Genomic DNA, 17,411 nt, shown 5'->3' on the forward strand with positions numbered 1-17,411 from the left:
CATGTAATCCGTTTTATGACGGCCACAAGGCTGATGAAGTTTGAAACTTAAACTACCTGGGCAGAAGGGATTGTTTCTGGACACTCATTACACAGCTGATTAACTGAGGAATAAGCAATTCTGGCATGTAACCCGGCGTGTCAGTTGTTTTGGCTTTTTGTCTCAAGGAGTTGTCTTTCTTGAAATACCTCCCCAGGTACAATGTGTACATTCCACCCTGTTTTGCTCACAAATTACATACCTGTCTTTTATGTCAAGTCCAATAGAGCTGCACCAGGTTTTCTTATTCCACATGAAAAGTAACCAATTACTTGAGTAAATACCTGTTTTAAAAATATCTCAGAGTGGTTTCCTGCCACTCTAAATATTCGGCAGCATTTCTGACTCTTATAAATCTTTCTAATAGTTCCTATTTTATCAAAGAAGCCACATCAGCTTTATACCTGCACATAACTCGTTGAGAACATTTCTCAAATACATGATTTTTACACAAGCAATCAGGAAGAGAATGTCTGTGTCATTTTTAATATAATTAGCTTTGGCTTTTCATACATTTCATTTTCTGTGACTTTATTGTCAACTTCTGCTCGTTCCTCATAAAAACTAGTTACCAGAAATTCAAAATCGATGATGAGAGGGGAAAAGTGGCTTAAAATACAACCCTTTGAAGCCTCCCAACAGACCTACATTTACTGAGCCTAACAGGTTCTCCGGTGTCGAATCCCATTTCAGTCACTGTCAGCAGCTTTATTCGCACCATCCGAGAACCAGCTTGTGGGAATTAAATCAACATGTTCCCAGAGCAGGTCCCACACCAGGAGCAACCAAGTCCAAGAGGCAGCTTCCCCCGATCTCCTGACCACGTTCCCAGCAGGGCTTTGCAGCTCTGGGCTGGCCTCGTAATGATGTGTCATTTGCAAGTCAGCACCTTGCACTAAGCCTCGAGGTGGGAAAATTACCCAGGAGAAGAGGCAACACTAAATTCCCCTGTCTTGCTTATTTTCTCAAGTCTGATGAAATCCCACTGCGCTGCTGGGGCCGCGCAGCACAGCTCACTCTAACCCTAGTGTGAAATGTGTTTAGTCACAGATAGAAAGCCCAGAACGCAGACCTTGGCACACCTTCCCCGCAGCATCCTCTTCCCTTTTGAAGTCATCGGCCTCTCTGTCCTTCAGAACTGGGTGTGCTTGCTCTCTCAAGAGGTGCTGGAGCCTCTTGCACAGCATTCCTCAGCCTTCACCTGCCTGCAACGGCCTTGCAGGGACACAGCCCTCTTAATAGTCATGAGGGCAGCTCATCTCCCTAAAGACGCCAAACAATTAAATGCTTCCCATTTCAAGGCAGTTGCAAAACGCTCGTGCCACTGCTTGATCATATGAAGCCTCAATCGAGTTATGAAACACTCTTAAAAAGAAAAGCCTGTGTATGTTGACTAAAGGCAGCTCAGAGTGTATTCCTGAAAGCCAACAGGTGTCCAGAACTTCTGGAAGGAGTTATGATCCTCTCCAAGTGTTGCTGCTCAAATATGTCCTCAAATGCCTCGCAGCAGGACACCATCCTGCAGTCAGGCTCCTGTGTCCACACGAGCTGCCAGTGCTGGAGCAAAGCTGCAGTGCCTTTGGGATTCAGGCATCCCAAGTGCCCTGGAAACCAGCCCCTAAATCACTGGAATTGGTAACTATTCCATAAAATCCCCTGGCAGTCGACCGTGCTGCCAGGGGGCGAGTTACACCACGCTCCGAGAGACGCCAGATTTTGCTGGAGCATGACCTGTGGATCCCTCACAGCCTCCAAAGTGCAGCCACAGCTCCCTGACTCCCTAAGCAAGGGCTGGGTGGCACCAGGTCCTCTAATCCCAGGAGCACCCTGAGAGAGAGAAAAGCAGGGAAATCCAGCAGCTGTGAGTGCCACCCGCTGCCCAGCTCTGCTGAGCAGGAGGAGATGGGAAATGCTCAACGTGCTGACAGCCGGCAGATTTCTTCCCCAAAGTGACAGGAGGAGGGGCTATTTTAGGCACGGTTTTGGTAAGGAAAAGATGTTAAAATAACCTTGATTGCAGAGATTAATACAATATGGGCTGAAAAGGAGGAGCAGCCCACTACGGCAGCCAGGGCTGCGGGGTTCGTAGGACACACTCTGAGAAATTAGGAGACCTAACTATAGGAATCAAGCAGATGGAGGAACATGGGGTCTGGAGGATGGAGACTGCACAGAATTCAAAAGTCAAAAGGGTAAAACACGTTCAAAAATTCTGATTTTAAAAAGAGGCAGAAAGATTGATGAGGAATGGCTGCAGGAGGACATCAGAATGAAAGCAGCAGGGAAAAAGCATTACAAGAAAGCATCATCTGCCAGGCACCAGGAAAAAAAAAATATTTTATATAAATATAATACAAACTCGCTGGTTAGAAGCAGTGCATTGGCTGTTATCTCCTACAACAAAGAAAAACTGCCATCCCTTAAATTCTCCTGCCCGAGTTCGACTCATTCAGCCCCCGGTCTTTGAAAGCTCGAGCTAAGTTAGACCTAGCAAAGGCAATTAAATAGCAAAACTCCTCAGCAGTATAAATAGTAAGAGAACAAGGACAAAAGAAGGGTCAGGCACTCTGGGTGAGGTACAAATGAAGAAAACTATTCCTTTAATAGCCCTGCTGTCAGAAAGGGCAGAGCCCATCCCAAGGGCACGGGGGCTTTGCAGACATCCCCACTGGCACAGCCAGCTCCTTAGAGGAAAGCTGCAAGTTGCCGTTCCGAAGAAGGCAGCAGCATGTTGATAAAAGGGAATTTCCACACGAGCTGGGCACCGCCGTTAGGAATTTCAACCTTAAAAAAAAAAGACGTTGCGATGTCAAACCCTCCGGAAGGATAAAAAAAAAAAAATTAAAATAAAAAAATTAAAATAAAACTTCGCACGGCTCAGCCGCGGCACACAAGCCCCGTGGGCCTGAGACAAAACCAGGGGAGGCCGGGGGCTTGCGAGGGGGTGTCAGGACGTGCCTGCTGGTGCGTAGCCGTGGAGCCATGGTCCTGCGGCGCGGTGTCACGTCCCGCCGAGGAGACCCTTGCTCGGGGAGGTGTGAGTGGATTTCCTCAAGTGCATTTTGACAGCTGTGAGGAAGCGGGCGGCAGCAGCAGCTGGAGACATTCCTAGCTGCGCCCCCCCCCCCCACCCCGGCGGGACCCCCGCCCCCGGCACGGCACAGCGCGCCCCGGCACTGCCGGGGGCTCGGGGGCTGCAAGGGAGGAGGGGGGGCAGGACCGCATGGGGCCGGCGGGGTCTGATGAAACATCTGATGTGCATTACGGCAGGGCAAGGGGAGACACGCTCGCCCCTCCCCAGCCAGCGCGGCACTTCTCATCACCTGCTACGGATTTTCCTACGTCGTGCTGTGGTGTGTGTGTGTCCCCCACCCCGCTCCAGCTACCGGACAAAAGGGAGCAGCCAGAGCTGCTGGGGGGGGTTGCAAGGGTGATGCTCTCCCCACGGTGCTGGCGGTCTAAGGGGGGGTTTCCCCCCGGGGAAAGCAGCGCCCGTCCCTGTTCGCCCATCCGGGTGCGCACCCAGGGTACCACATTCCCCCGTAAAGTGATGTGTTTGGCCCAAATCCCCTCGCAGCAAGCATGGTACAAAATCTCAGGGCGGGGGCGGGGGGAAACCGAGGGAGTGGAAGGTTTCCAAGAAAGTCATTGCGATAGCTGCTTCGGAAAGGGATTTTTTTTTTTTTTTCTTTGAAATCAAGTCTTGCCATGAGGCGGCAGTGCCGCAGGACGGCCGGCGCTGGCAGCCGGCTCCGGGCACGGGCACCCCGCTGCTCCTCGCCAAGGCCAGCGGCGGCCGGAGCGCCCCGAAGTTGCCCGGGGAGGGGGTGGGGGAAGCGGCCGCTGGCTGCCGCTGGCTGCCGCCTCCCTCCAAAGCGTGTCAAAATCCCGCTTTTTCACCTTTTTTTTTTTTTTTTTTTTTCCTACATAATTTTCCCCCCCCCCCCCCCCGCTATCCCTCCCCCCCGCCCCGGCGGGTGCCGCTGCCCCCCGCACCCCCATCCCCCGGCGCGGCGCGGGTGGGGCGGGGGGCGGGCGGCTGCAACCTGCCGGCGGGGCAGGGCCGGCCCCCGGCGGGCGGGCGGAGCGGGGCGGCGGCTGCCATTGGCCGCGGCGCGGAGCGACACCTGCTCGGCTCCCTCATGCGAGTGACACCGGGGCTCGGCGGGGATATTTGAGGCTCCCTCCGGCGCCGCCGCCGCCACTCCGCGCTCGCCGCCGCGCCGGGCACATGCGGTTCGCGGGGCCGCGGCGAGCAGCGCGCTGGGCCCGGGTGCGGCACCCCGCGGGGGAGGACGCGGCGGCGGCGGCGGGGGGAAGGCGCGACCATGTGCGCGGAGCTCGGCGGAAAGCTGGCGGCCCCGGCGCTGCTGCTGGCCCTGCTGCTGGCCAGCGCCCCGGCGGCCGCGGGCACTGAGGCCACGCACCCGCCGGAGGGGCCGCAGGACAGGACCCCGCAGCAGAAGGGGCGCCTGTCCCTGCAGAACACAGGTACGGCGGGGGGGGCACCGGGCTGGCCACTGCGTGTCCCCCTCCCCTCGCCGCCGCCGCCGCCGCCGCTGCTGCTGCTGCTGCAGCCGCGTCGAGTTATGACAGGCGTTTTATTTCGCTGTCCGACTGTCAGGCGTAAATCATCGCAGGAAATCGGTGCTCGCTCCTAAATAACCTTTAAAGCCCGGCCCTGCCAAGCACGTGTTGCCCGTGCACAGCCGCGGCCCCGCGGCCGGAGCCCCGCGGAGATGCTGCGAGCCCGGGGACGAGAAAGTTTCTCGGCGCAGCGTTTGGAAGCGGGTGGAGGGCCGGGGGCAGCCGGGAGGGTCCGGGGATGACCGGGGCTCTGCCTCCTCCGGAGGGAGCCGGGCAATGATGCAACGGGCCGGGGGTTTCTCTCCTCCTCTCCCGCCCCCCGCGCTCCCTCCCCCGGGCATTATCTGCCTAGGAAGAGAGAGTTGGGGCGTGCACTTGGCTGGATCGCTTCCCAGCCGTGCAAAGAGAGAGCGCGGGATCCAGACGCTTCCCTTCCCCCCCTCCTTCATCCCGCCCCCCCTCTTTCCCCCCGCTTTTTTTTTTTTTCTTTTTTTTTTTTTTTTCTTTTTTTTTTTTTAACACTCTCCGTGCTGCGAGACGTGTTTAAACACACACGAGCAGGAATGCACGAATGCCCATTAGGGACTGCCACATGTGAATCACGGCACTGTGCAGTTCTCAGCACGCTGGAGCCAGGACATGTGATCCGGCAAAGGGTTTGCATCCGGATGCCAACACAAGCACCACGGCCGCGCTCCCGGCCCCGAGAGCGCCCGGCTCCGCGCTCCGCAGCGCTCCACAAAGGGCTCCAGTGCCCCTTCCCCCCCACCCCGGTGCGGGTGTGCTTGCGCAGCTTTCCCTCCGTGGCTCAGACAATCCCTGGATCCCACCCCTGTGCCACCCCCAGATGCACTTCAGGGCAGGTAGAAGGGAAAAAAAAAAAATAATAATAAAAGGTGGGGGAAGAAAAAAAAAAAAAAAAAAGTGCGGCGGCAGTGATTTGGGTTTGAGCTGGTGGCGGGGGGTGGGTCGTGAGAACTCCGGCAGGCTCCGCATTTCCATTTCCATCCGCGGCTCCTCGCTCTGCCTTGCAGCGGGTGGAAATTAGACCGAAAGTTGCTGTAAAGACTTGCAAATGGACCGCATGGCAGAGGGGGAGGCTGGGGATGGCTGAAACACGCTGCGGTTCCAGGGGGATTAGGCTGGCTCCCAAGGGCGAACTTTAATTAAAGGTACCACAGGGCACAGAGTACAGGAATTCTTAGCATCCTCAGTTCTGGTCTAAAAGCTGCCCCTGTTTAACTTTATCCCCAGGCTTTCTGAGCAACCACCTTCCCTCTGGCAGTACTACTACATCCATTTTTTTTTAAAGGACCAGAAGCTGTCATGTTAAGAATTCGATTTTTGGGTTGGTGGGGTTGGTTTGGGTTTTTTTGGTTTTTTTTTGTTTTTTTTTTTTGAAAGTGAGTATTAGACAGCATTTTTTGCAGTATTACATAACATCTGAAAGGTCAGAATAAACACACATGTAACTGCTAGCTCCAGTATATCTATTTTATGTACTACATATATAAATATAAACCTTTTCTACTGATTTCTGCATAGCTGAGCACACAGTTGCATTTTTCTACAACTCCTGGTGCTAAGGACTTTACGTATCAGTGGGAGTTTTGCCATTAACTTGACAGACATCCTGACAGGCAAAACCCAGTGGTCTGTAAAAAGCGTTGTGCTAAATGACCAGAAACTTGCTCAAAGTACCAAAAAGGAAAAATTTTGGCTGGCTGGGTCCTAGGCTTCTCATTTTGGCACTTAAATTTGCTGGGGGGGGGGGGGGGGGTTTGCACAAGCCAGAGAGCAAAAATCACGCCTGTCCTTTGCTCCTGAGGAATTCAAGAGCATGAGACAGTTCTCAAGTGAAATAGCTTGACATAAGCATAGTGGATTTGGCATTTACTTCTTGGATATCACTTTCATAACGTAATACACCCAAGTTTTGGCCTAATTCCTGCGAAAAACGGGCACGATTAACCATTGTCACGCATTTTTCTCTCAAACTGATGTTGGTAGCAAAACAACTCTGTCTCTCTACCCACCACCCGTTCCTGTGAAGAGTTCTACAAATTAACTCTAACCAATACTCGTTTTAGCTGAAATCCAGCACTGCCTGGTAAATGCTGGCGATGTGGGATGTGGAGTGTTTGAGTGCTTTGAGAACAATTCTTGCGAGATCCGAGGCTTACACGAGATCTGCATGACATTCCTGCACAACGCTGGAAAATTTGATGCCCAGGTAACACGGGGGTGGGGGGGGAGATGTCCTACCTGTCTGCTTGCTTCTAACACACACTTGGCATGTACTGCAGCTCCTTAACACATCTTTGCACAAAAAAAACCTCCCAGAGCTGGTCCACTTGCCGTGATTCGCTAATTCACTCGGAATTTTTTTGGTTGAAAGGTCCAGAATCGGGACCTCAGGACAGTAATAAAGCAGCAACCTGTCCTAGGAGACAGGCTGGCTGTAGCTGCAGCTGCCTGGATCCCTTCCACCTCCTGTGCCCAGGATAACTGCAGCAGAACCCTTCATGGAGCCAAACGTGGGTTTAAGAAACCTGGGCGGCTTAAGCCTCTACACCATGCTTGTTCAAAGCCGACTCTGAGATGCAGCTTGGGCTCCCAATTCATTTAGAATTATCTCAGTATTTCCCAACAGGCAGTTACTAAAGTTGGCCCTCAAGACTTGCACACAACCAGCCCAGTCAACCTCCTAAAGCTGCTGTACTCAAGCAAGCCTTGGGTTCGAGCACTGACGTTAAAATACGTTACTTCCGTGGTATGTGGTATTAAGTTTGTCTCCTTCATTTTCTCCCCAGACCATTTATGCATCATTGAGACATCCTGTTATTATGTCTTGTAAACCTCCTCTCCCATTTCAGTGCGGAGGGAAGGGAACATTCCGACAGGCCAGCGGCGTTTGGCCTGACCAGGCAGTTTACAGAATAACTTGACTAAAAGCACCAGCTCCATGGCACTGCTAAAAGCATGGCACAAAGTAGAGCTGTCCTCAGGATGCAGCCTGTCCCACGAGGGGTGGTGGGACCACCCAGTAGGGAGCACTTCTTTGAAGAGCTGCAGCTTGAGGTTCAAATGCTCAAGGATGTACGAAGGGCCTGGCTACTCATTAAAATGGGAATTGCTGCCTTTGTGGGTATCTGAAAACCTTCAACTTAATTTCCAAGTGGCTTCCAGAAAACGCTCGTTTATTTTTGCACAATGTTTCTGTCAGTGAGCAGAGCTGACCGAAGGAGTAGGGAAGGAAAGTTGGGAAGGCAGGGACTGGTGCCTGTGGAGGCTGAGAGTAGCCATTGATGCCAGATCCCCAGATACTGCTCATCAAACACAGCCTGTTTCACATCCAGGCTGTCCCCAGAGCAGAGCAGAATATTTAAACCCCTGGAGCTTTATTTAACATGAAGGTGACTTTAGCCTCTGCTATGACATGGCTTTTCACAGCTCCTCTCTGTATCATCCCCAGTTATTTCAAGCTGCATTAAATGACAAGACTAACACTGGCCATTTTCTGTTCTCTGCTCTGAAACCTGAGAATTGATGTCAGTTTGGGTTTATATAGGAATTATCTTTGTCCCCATTTGCCTACTGGGCTGTGTGTGTTTGTTCCTGAAGGGAAGGGCAAGGGAGTGCCTTTGGTATGGGAAACAGAAAGGGGTGAAGCAGCTCTTTGATGAGCAAGAAACATTTCTGGCTTGAAACAATTTGGGGACAACATCTGCTTGCAGGTCTGGGTGAATCTTACTTAATGTCAGTGGAGCTGGGGCAGTGCACTTTTGGGATAAAGGGGAGCAAGGATTTGGTCTCCATGGAGCACCTGCATAAAAGAATCTGAGGCTGATGAAGAGGTGGGGGCAGTGCAGGGGACTTCCATGGGCCTATTCTCAGCAAAGCACAGGGGGCTGAGCAGAGCTGTAGCTGCAGGGTCCAATAACAGAGGAAAGGAAGGGATAGGTTTGATGCCCACCAAGCAACTGAGTGAAGGAATCACAGTGGGTAAAGAGATGCTGCTAAAGCAGCTTTCCTCCACCTTATTTTGTAGCTTCTTGGTGTGATTTTCTTAATCTCACTTAGAATTTCTTGCAACAGGCATGAAGACACTGAAGGATTATTATGATTATGATGATTATTATTAGTGCTGATTTGAGTCCCTCTCTGAGGAAGAAAATACTGATGGCTGGGGAATAGGGCATGTGCATATAGATCGTCCATACGTGTCTCTGAGTTTGTAAACTAACTTTAAAAATGAAAAAAAAAGCCCAAAAAAACCTTGCAGTTACTGAATGGGTATCTGCTTGTGGTCCTGAGGAGCTCAGCCATGGCAGGATGCCCTCTCCTTGGTGTGAACCTATTGTTCTGCCACCCTGGAAGCAAATTAATCCAGTAACTCCAGCACTGAATTACTTCAAGGTGTTTCCTTTTGCTCTTTCCCTCGTTGGGCATTCAGCTGCTGGGGCAGAGGAAACCTCAGAGCAGCAGTGAGGAAGCCCTGGGTGTTTCAGGTCCACTGGGATAGCAAAGCTGGGTAACTTGGCAGGGTCTTTTAAGAGCAGAGAAACAGAGAAGAAGGGGAAAGCCATGGAGTGATATCCTTAGCACTGTAATAACCCTTGACATTGTCCTGCAGAGAAGCAGCTGGCTGGGCATAAATCAGCTGCTGTGCTTAATGGACAAAAATACAGACCTACTCCATTTCTTTCCTTCTCAGGGAAAATCCTTCATTAAAGACGCTCTGAAGTGTAAGGCTCATGCCTTGAGGCATAAATTCAGCTGCATCAGCCGTAAGTGCCCTGCCATTAAAGAGATGGTGTTCCAGTTACAGCGGGAGTGCTACCTGAAGCATGACCTCTGCTCTGCTGCCAAGGAGAACGTCCAGGTCATTGTGGAGATGATTCACTTCAAAGACCTGCTGCAGCATGAGTAAGTGCCTCCGTGCTGGTGCAGTCAGAGCGTGGGAGCTCCTTCCAGGAGTGCCAGTGGGCTGTGCATCTGCCCAAGAGCTGTTTCACCTCCTTCTGGCCTTAAGCACCTCTTGTTTTCCCATGTACAGCACCAAGGTGAAGCTCTCTTTGCAGGGCCCCTTGAAGTTTGTGTACCAAGGGTGAGATGTGACTGTGGAAGGAGGTGAAATGAGTTGGAGTTGGATGTGCCAGTCCCCTTGGTGCTCTGGCAAATACACCATCAGTGTCTGTCATTTCCAGAGGCATCTCACAATGCTTTTTTTTTGTTTTGTTTTCTGAGCTCAAAGGTATCATTTTGACCTCAGTATCCTGTTAGAGGTGACAACTGGAGAAGGGGGAAGAGGGTTTATGCAAAGTTGTCAGCAAGATGATAATTTCTTCTTTAAATACATACTTTGAAATGTCTTGTAGTTAATTGTCCCTGAAAGAGCTGCAGTCCCCCAGGTAATCTCCCATTCATCTTATTCTTTATTAATCTCAGATGCTTTTTAATAAAACATGGGGTTGTACAAAATGAAGGCACAAGTCAGATTTTTGAGGACTTAATTCCTCTGACTGGGAGCACAGCTGTCCTCCAAGGAATGGCAGGCACAAATCCTACTTGGAATTGATCAAAGCTGCTACATGACAGCAACAAACCAAGCACAAGCTGTTTGTACTGACTCTTTGTGCACAAATGCAAAAATCAGAGCCTGTTTTTCTTGCAGGTGAACGTCTCACTCCTGAAACAAGAAGGCTGAGCCACAGCCTGGCATCAGGCTTAACCTTAGAGCATCTTCCTACCACACCTCTGTGCCTTGATATTAGCACAGAAACTCCAAATCCCAGCAGTCATGAGAGACAAATTTTTTTGCAGAATCACTTCTTTGGGAATTTTAGCCTTGCATTTCATTTTCCTCACTGCCCAAAGGAACTCTGATTCCCTGAGTGCTGAAAACCACCCCCCACTACTAATATTTCAGCTGCAGTTGCAGAGGGATGCTTCCATGCCAATTTGCTCACATAAATCCTGTGCTGTGGTTTGTTCAAGCTGGACATGGTGGCCTGAAAGCAAGGCCCTTTCCCTGGACATTCCTGAGGCTGGGATCAAAGGCATGGCTGGGGGCAGAGCTGCCGTGCCCAGGGCCATGGGCAGCATCCTGCTGGCTGAGGGAGGAGGGCAGCAGGGCTCCATCCTGCCCAGCAGCACCTCTCTGAGCACTGCCTGGGCTGTGTCAGCAGCTACAAATTGGGTACTTGGCACCAATTAACCCCCCCCCCATCATTTGGGGATGAAAAGAACCGTGCGAGCCAAAAGCCTGTCCGAGGAGGAGTGAGTTATCCTTATTTTATGAACAGGCTCAAGCAGGAATGCTCAGAGGCAGCTGCTTATTTCTGGGGAGCTGAGCTGGGGGGTTGTTGGTTGGAGAAGAGAGGGTCATTCAGCTGAACACCTATAATTTGCATGAGCTCATTTAGCGCTTCCTACACTCCAGCATCTCCCGGAGTGGGAGCTCGGCTCTCCTATGCGGGACTCCCCAAATAGAACCAGCCAGCCTCCTCCCCTCCCCTAAATTTAGAGGCCATCTCTGAAGCTCTTGAACTAAGGAACTTGTTCGAGATCAATAGGCAAGTGTGGCAGAGCTGGAAATAAAATCACGTCTGCTGACTTGCAGCCTTGTGCTCAGTTCAGGTACTCTGGTCAGGCCGGCTGAAATGCAGAAAGTAAAACAGGCAAGGAGAAATGGGCCAGTATTAATCCACAGGGCTCTGGCAGGCTCTGAATACCTGAAATATTTGGCAGCTGAGCCACTTTTTAGTCATACCAGCGACCTTTTTTCTTACAAAGATTTCTGCAAAGGTTATGCCCAACTTCAAGAACTCATTTCTTGGGAAGGAGGGAGGGAGGTTTATATCTTCTTGCTGGATCACTTTGTATGCAACGTGCTCAGCTCTCTCTTATCTCCTGCTTTACATTTAAAACAAAAACCTAAGAGCAGAGAGGCAAGTGGCAGCTCTCAGGCTTGTTCTCTGTTTTGCTCTGACTGTTCTCTCCCGATGAGTGTTCGGAACGCGGTCGGGCAGCGAAGCCTCCTCCTGAGTCAGCTGTGGGGGTCAGGCTGATTTGCTATGGTGGAAGTGGTGACAGGCCTTGGCAGATTGGTCCTTGCTGCATTCCAAGTAACTTTTTTTTTTTTTTTTTTTTTTGAGCAGCAGGAACAATCCAACCATGGGAAATATTTTGAGATAGGGGGAATAGGTGGCTCTCTGAGATTAGCGATTCAAAATGAGTTTAAGCAGTTGGTAAAGTTAGACACTGATCATAATCTGTTGGTTTTCCTCATCTCTTCTCTCTTAAGTTAATGAGAATAGATTTAGACTTGTCCACAGCCACCAGAGCTGGTGGATGGGGTGCCCAGGAGGTGCAGCCCCACCACCCACCCCACACAGCCACGACTGCTGACCCCGGGCAGCTTTCCCCTTGTGCTGTGGCTGGTTCCTGCCGTGGAAGATTTTTAAGCACGTCCTTCTGGGCCTGCAAGCAGCTGAGCAGTTGTGTCAATAGACAACATCAATATTGACCCACAAAACTTGTGACCACAACTATTTTAAAATTGCTGCACTCGGTGACCTGTGGCTGAGAAGCCCAAGTGCCTGTGCTCGAGCTGCTGGTGCCTTGGGGACGCTCAGGGGTGGGTGGGAAGCACAGAGGGGATTGAGCCAGGACATGTTTTGAGGCCTTGTTCGGCTGGGCAAAGGTGGATACTGAAAGCTCTGTAAGGAAATGAAGAACTAAAACTTGGTGTGGGAAGAAGAAAGTGCCACCAAAGTGGATTCCATTTGTCTGAGCTCTGTTCAGGCAGATCCTGCGTCCAGATAGGATCTTGCCTGTGATGGAGATCAACACCCAGTGCTCCAGATATGATGAGGAAAGCCAGAGAATCTCTAGCTGAGTATTTGTTGCTTTCACAGAGGTGAGAAAATGCCTCCCTCTTGCAGACTGGGGCTGGTGAATGCTCTGTACCTGCCATTCACCCAGAGGCAGAGCCTGTTTGGTGAAGCTGATGGCTCTGGGCTGGAGCAAGTGTCCTTTGCCTTGTGTCCTGAGTAACAAAGATGGGAGGGTATGGAAAGAGACGGAGGCAGAAAGTGTGAGACAGTTCTTCCACTCACCAGGCAAGACCTCATCTGTTCTCTGGTGAACATTCCAGTTCTCCCAGAGTATCTCCAGGGGGAGAGCAAGCAAGATCAATCCAGAGAGGCTTTGACAGGATGCCACTGTGCATTTCCTGCAGCGAAATGGCTGATTAGAATATGGGATTTTCCATAATTAACATGGGCAGAATTGCTGCTGAGTCAGGGTGTGCCAGAGACTCACACCACTGGATTTGCTGCGCCCAGGGAGGGTGAGGCAGATTCTTCAGTGATTTCCCTGGGATGGATTTTAACTTTTCCTCTCCCTGCTCCCTTTCCCTCCAGGCCTTACGTTGACCTAGTGAACATCCTGCTCACCTGTGGCGAGGAGGTGAAAAAGGCAATAACGAGGAGCGTCCAGGCCCAGTGTGAACAGAACTGGGGAAGTCTCTGCTCCATCCTGAGCTTCTGCACCTCGGCCGTGCACGGAGACGCCGTCCTGGGGGCCGAGAGGAAGGTGGGGGAAGGCAGCAGGGCCGCTGCTGGCCGTGGGGACATGGTGGCCCACGCCGACCCCGAGCACAGGGAGAGCCTGCGAGCAGCCAAGGGAGAGAGAGGTACCAAGGGCCACTCCAACGCCCGGGTCAAAGCTGGGGGCCACGGTCCCAAAGGGGCCCACGGGTTCCTGGACCGGGCAGACGAACTGTCCGACTTCTCCGACATCCGGAGGTGAAAAGAGGCACCGGCTCCCCCTTCCCCCCCGCTCCTCCGTTGAGTTCCATCCTCCTGTCTATGGACATTCCAAAGCATTTCCCATTCAGAGGTCAAGCACAGGGCATTGCAAGATATCTATGGACCTCGGCATCAGTGTGTATATAGTAGCAAAAGGGAGAGCAGTGGCAATGGGTTATCGATCCAGCAAACTCGGCACTCGGGTGGCAAAATGTCTCCAGCTAAATTCTTTCCCCCCTTTTTTTATTATGAAACGGACATCATCTGAAATTTAGGATCTTGTTTAGGGGGTTGTTGGGTTGGGTTTGGTTTTGGGGTTTTTGGTTTGGTTTTGTTTTGTTTTTTTTTTCTTCTGGGTTTTTTTTTTTTTTTTTTTCCCCTTTGGTCTCCTTGGCAGGGAGAAGGTTCCAAGTGGGCTCTGCCAGGCTGCATGTGGCTGCTTGTGGCTTAGCACCTCCAAAGGTTCAGGGCACAGCCCTTACAGCAGATGGCTGAATTCCAGGGGGATTTGGTTTCTGCCTGTGGCTGGGAACGCCAGAGCTCAGGGCTCTCTGTGTGAAGCTCTCTAATGAAGGAGCTGCCCCGTCTCTGGCACAGGCACAGGAACCGTGTGGTCTGGAGCTCCACCACTTTCTCTGAAGTAACTTCTGAGCCATTGTTCCCACCTGGGCGACGCTGCCTGGTTTTAAGTGCCCCCTGTTAGTTTTTAACAACTGCATAACTTGACACTTGCTGATCACAGAACCATACCCAGTCACTTCAAAGGCAAGTAATCAGCTTCCAGACAAGGCAATGTGACTGTTAAGACTTGCACAGGGTGGAGGACCCCCAAAAGTATTCTCATGGACCTCTGAAAACCCTGTGCATACTCTCTGCTTCCATCTGCCCCCTCAGTGATACAGGTCTTCCACCCTTACAGCCCAAGCCTAAAGGGGCAGGTGTGGGCTCAGACAGCAAAGGACCCTATAAATCCCCATATATTTAGTTCTTATTAGGGCTGCATTGAAGGCCCATCAGAAGCCTGCCTCTCCTTAGCAGTATGGTGTGGTTTGCTGGGATGTGGAGCCCCACTCTAACCTGCCTATAGCTTGGTTTATCCAAATGCCAAAGACAAGGAGAGGGGATTGACTTGGGTTTTTTAATTCTTGTGCAGGTAAGGACAACCAATCTCCACAGAACGAGTTAGTGAAGGTGAAGAGTGTCAAGAGCTTATTGTCTTTAAGCAGTTTCAAGTGTGAATGAGGTGTCTGGCCATATCTCTCCTACCCCCTATGCAATTGTTATTCTCAGGTTGCAGCTCTGCAATCCTATATTCCCAGATATTGTACTGGAAGTGGAGGCTGCAGCACCCACAGGGACAGGAGGGTGAGCTCTCAGCTTCCTCTAGAGGAAAAAGGGAGGTTTTCTTAGAAAGTGGGAATCACACCGGGGATTGGAGCCTTCTCATTTAGAAAGTTTGGGAGGAAAGCTGTGGGGGCAGGAAGGCAGTTCAGCAGAGACAGAACGTACCCAGTGAACTAACGTACGTCTTGCTGCATGGTGGGAAGGAGCTGCATAAACTGGAGAGGAGGGTGTTGGAATTTGGCTACAATTTCCAACTCAGATTTCAGTTCCTGCTAAGTGAGCACGGCTCCTAATAGCTACATTCAGGGTTTAATGCAGGGATCCACCCGCAGAACTTGGAGGTACTGCTTTAAATAGCAGCCACGTAGGAGGCAAGAGGGGACAGTTCAGTTGAAAAGGTGTCTCTGGGATCACCAGGTCTTTGCTTAAAGACGTGGCTTCGATCCTGCCCGATTTTAGCAAAGTTCTGTGATGAAATTTTCATTTGGTTTCAGTGGGAAGAGCTGGGATCAGGCCAGGTGCTGCAGCAGCAAAGACCACGGTGATGGTGCAGTGAGTGTGGCATCTGCCCCGTGGGGCTGGTGACAGCTCAGCCACCCCTGGGGCACCCAGGCTGCCCCACAGAGCACCCTGCCTTGGGCCTGACTCTCTTGGCCACCTCCTCTGCTCCAAAAACCTGCTGCTGGTACCCTAAGAAGGTTTCTGGCGTGTGCCTCCGTGGGTTTCCTGCAAGTGTCCTCTCCCCCTTGGTGGCACAGAACCCACCACGAAGAACAAGCTCAAACCAAAAAGACAATCCAAGCATTTTAGCACAAAAAATTTAAAAAAAAAAATTAAAAAAAAAAATAAAAAAAGCTAACACAAACCAGAAACAGCAACTTGCTACCAATGTTCTTGCATTGAACTAAAATAAGATCCCTCTGTCATTAGAGGTCTTGATTCATCAATGGGAACCAAACAGAGATCTACATCTTTGAATGTCTCAGTCAACATATCACCTCAGCATGCATACAGTTTTATTTGTATTCATTGGTTCTGTGGGGAAAATTGTCTATTCCCCTTGTTTAGTCAATGAAAATTGGGGAGGGGGGGACAAGCTGTGGGTGGGAGGGATTTTTGTATAAGGCATCATTTTTTTTTTTCTGTGTGTGAAGATTTTATGTGTTCATCTACTGATTCCACATATGCTATTATTGTAAATATTTAACATTTCTATTTATTATAGTGTCCCCATTTAAAAAAAGAACACTGCTGGCTATGATAATTTAAACGTATGTCATGACCTGTGTTGTATATATTCATGCCACTAGTATGTTTTTTTTTTTTATGTTTAAAGCTGCGTAAATATAGTTTTATACAGTTCCATAATGTTATTGACAGCATAAATCATTTATTTATTGTTAAACCTTTCTTTCATATCTAACAGATAGGGTGTGTTTTACCTGAGATTATTTTATTGTGACATCTACATAGCCTTAATTCTTTATAAAAAAAAAAAAAGGAGAAAAAAAAAAAAGTCCATTTAGATACTGTATGATGCTTTAATTAACATTCCTTATGAACTTGCTGTTCATGAAGGAGGTTTAGCTTAAAAGCCAAGGTATGAATGTTTCCTTTATGCTTTGCATCTGGAATGAGCCTTGTTCTGGAATGAAAATACTGCGAGAGAAGCAAAACGCCTACAGGAAAAAAAGATAGCAGTAAACCCTGGAAAATGCTGTCCTAACTTACAGTGCTGAACTAAAAGGAGAAAAAGAAAATAAAAATAAATAAATAAAAGACAAACTGTCCTTAATTCCAAATCTCTGGGAGAAAAACATACTAGTTTTATCTCGTGTAGAGTTTGCAGCCAAATAAGCTTGTAAATAAAGAAAATGCATATGGCTTTAGACAAAGCTCTGTACCTTTCACACACTATTATTTTCCTTAAACACTAATAAATGTTTTGAATAAGTCTGTGGCTGGGTTTTGTTTGAATTTAGCTGCTGTGAGATAAGGGGGGTAGGAAAAGCCCTCTGAAGCTGAGCCAGCAGCTGCAGCCAAGGAGGGCTGAGGTGATTTGGCTGCTCGTCCCCCACAGGCAGGCAGGCAGTGGCAGAGGGACATGGGGACAGAGCCAACCCTCCCTCTGGAGCAGGGCACACACCTCGTGTGGCATTATTCCCAGGAGAGGGAGACCTCAGTGCTCATCTGGGACCTGGGAGCTTGGTTTGAGGCAGGAAGGGAGATGCGGAATCAACTCCAGGGCGGAAAACAGGGAGCAGAAGCTCCTGCAGTTCTCCAGCTCAGAGAAAGCCCCTCCAGGAGGTTTTCCCATCATGGACTGGCATCACTGCAGCTTGTCAGAGCCACCTCGTGGCTTTAGATCAGCAGGCTGAGCTTGGGGAAGGAGCAGGGGCTGCAGCTGCTGGGGGTTTCTCCTCACTGCCCTGATGATCCCGGATTCCCAAAGCCCTCGGGACCGTGCTCAGCCAGGCTGGCTTTAGGCACAGCCCAGCATCCCGAAGTGCATCCCAGAGGAGCCAGGGAGGGGATCTGTGGCTGACCACAGCACCTGCCTGTGGGCAAGGTGTTGGCAGCCCCCAAAGCCCCAAGTGCTGGATTCCAGCCAGACCCATTAACAAA

The 17,411-nt window shown here is 50.5% G+C and overlaps 1 protein-coding gene across 1 annotated transcript; it reads left to right on the forward strand.

Annotated features, from left to right (window-relative positions):
* The first annotated feature begins 4,267 nt into the window (after nucleotides 1-4,267).
* STC2 (stanniocalcin 2) lies at nucleotides 4,268-16,742 on the forward strand. The gene is made up of 4 exons (XM_053991360.1): nucleotides 4,268-4,530; nucleotides 6,717-6,859; nucleotides 9,344-9,555; nucleotides 13,056-16,742. Exons 1-4 carry the CDS (start codon nucleotides 4,368-4,370, stop codon nucleotides 13,441-13,443), a joined length of 906 nt encoding a protein of 301 aa, XP_053847335.1. The 5' UTR covers nucleotides 4,268-4,367; the 3' UTR covers nucleotides 13,444-16,742.
* The last annotated feature ends 669 nt before the right edge of the window (nucleotides 16,743-17,411 follow it).

Source organism: Vidua macroura, chromosome 15, assembly GCF_024509145.1.
Source record: "Vidua macroura isolate BioBank_ID:100142 chromosome 15, ASM2450914v1, whole genome shotgun sequence".
NCBI classification, from domain to species: domain Eukaryota; kingdom Metazoa; phylum Chordata; class Aves; order Passeriformes; family Viduidae; genus Vidua; species Vidua macroura.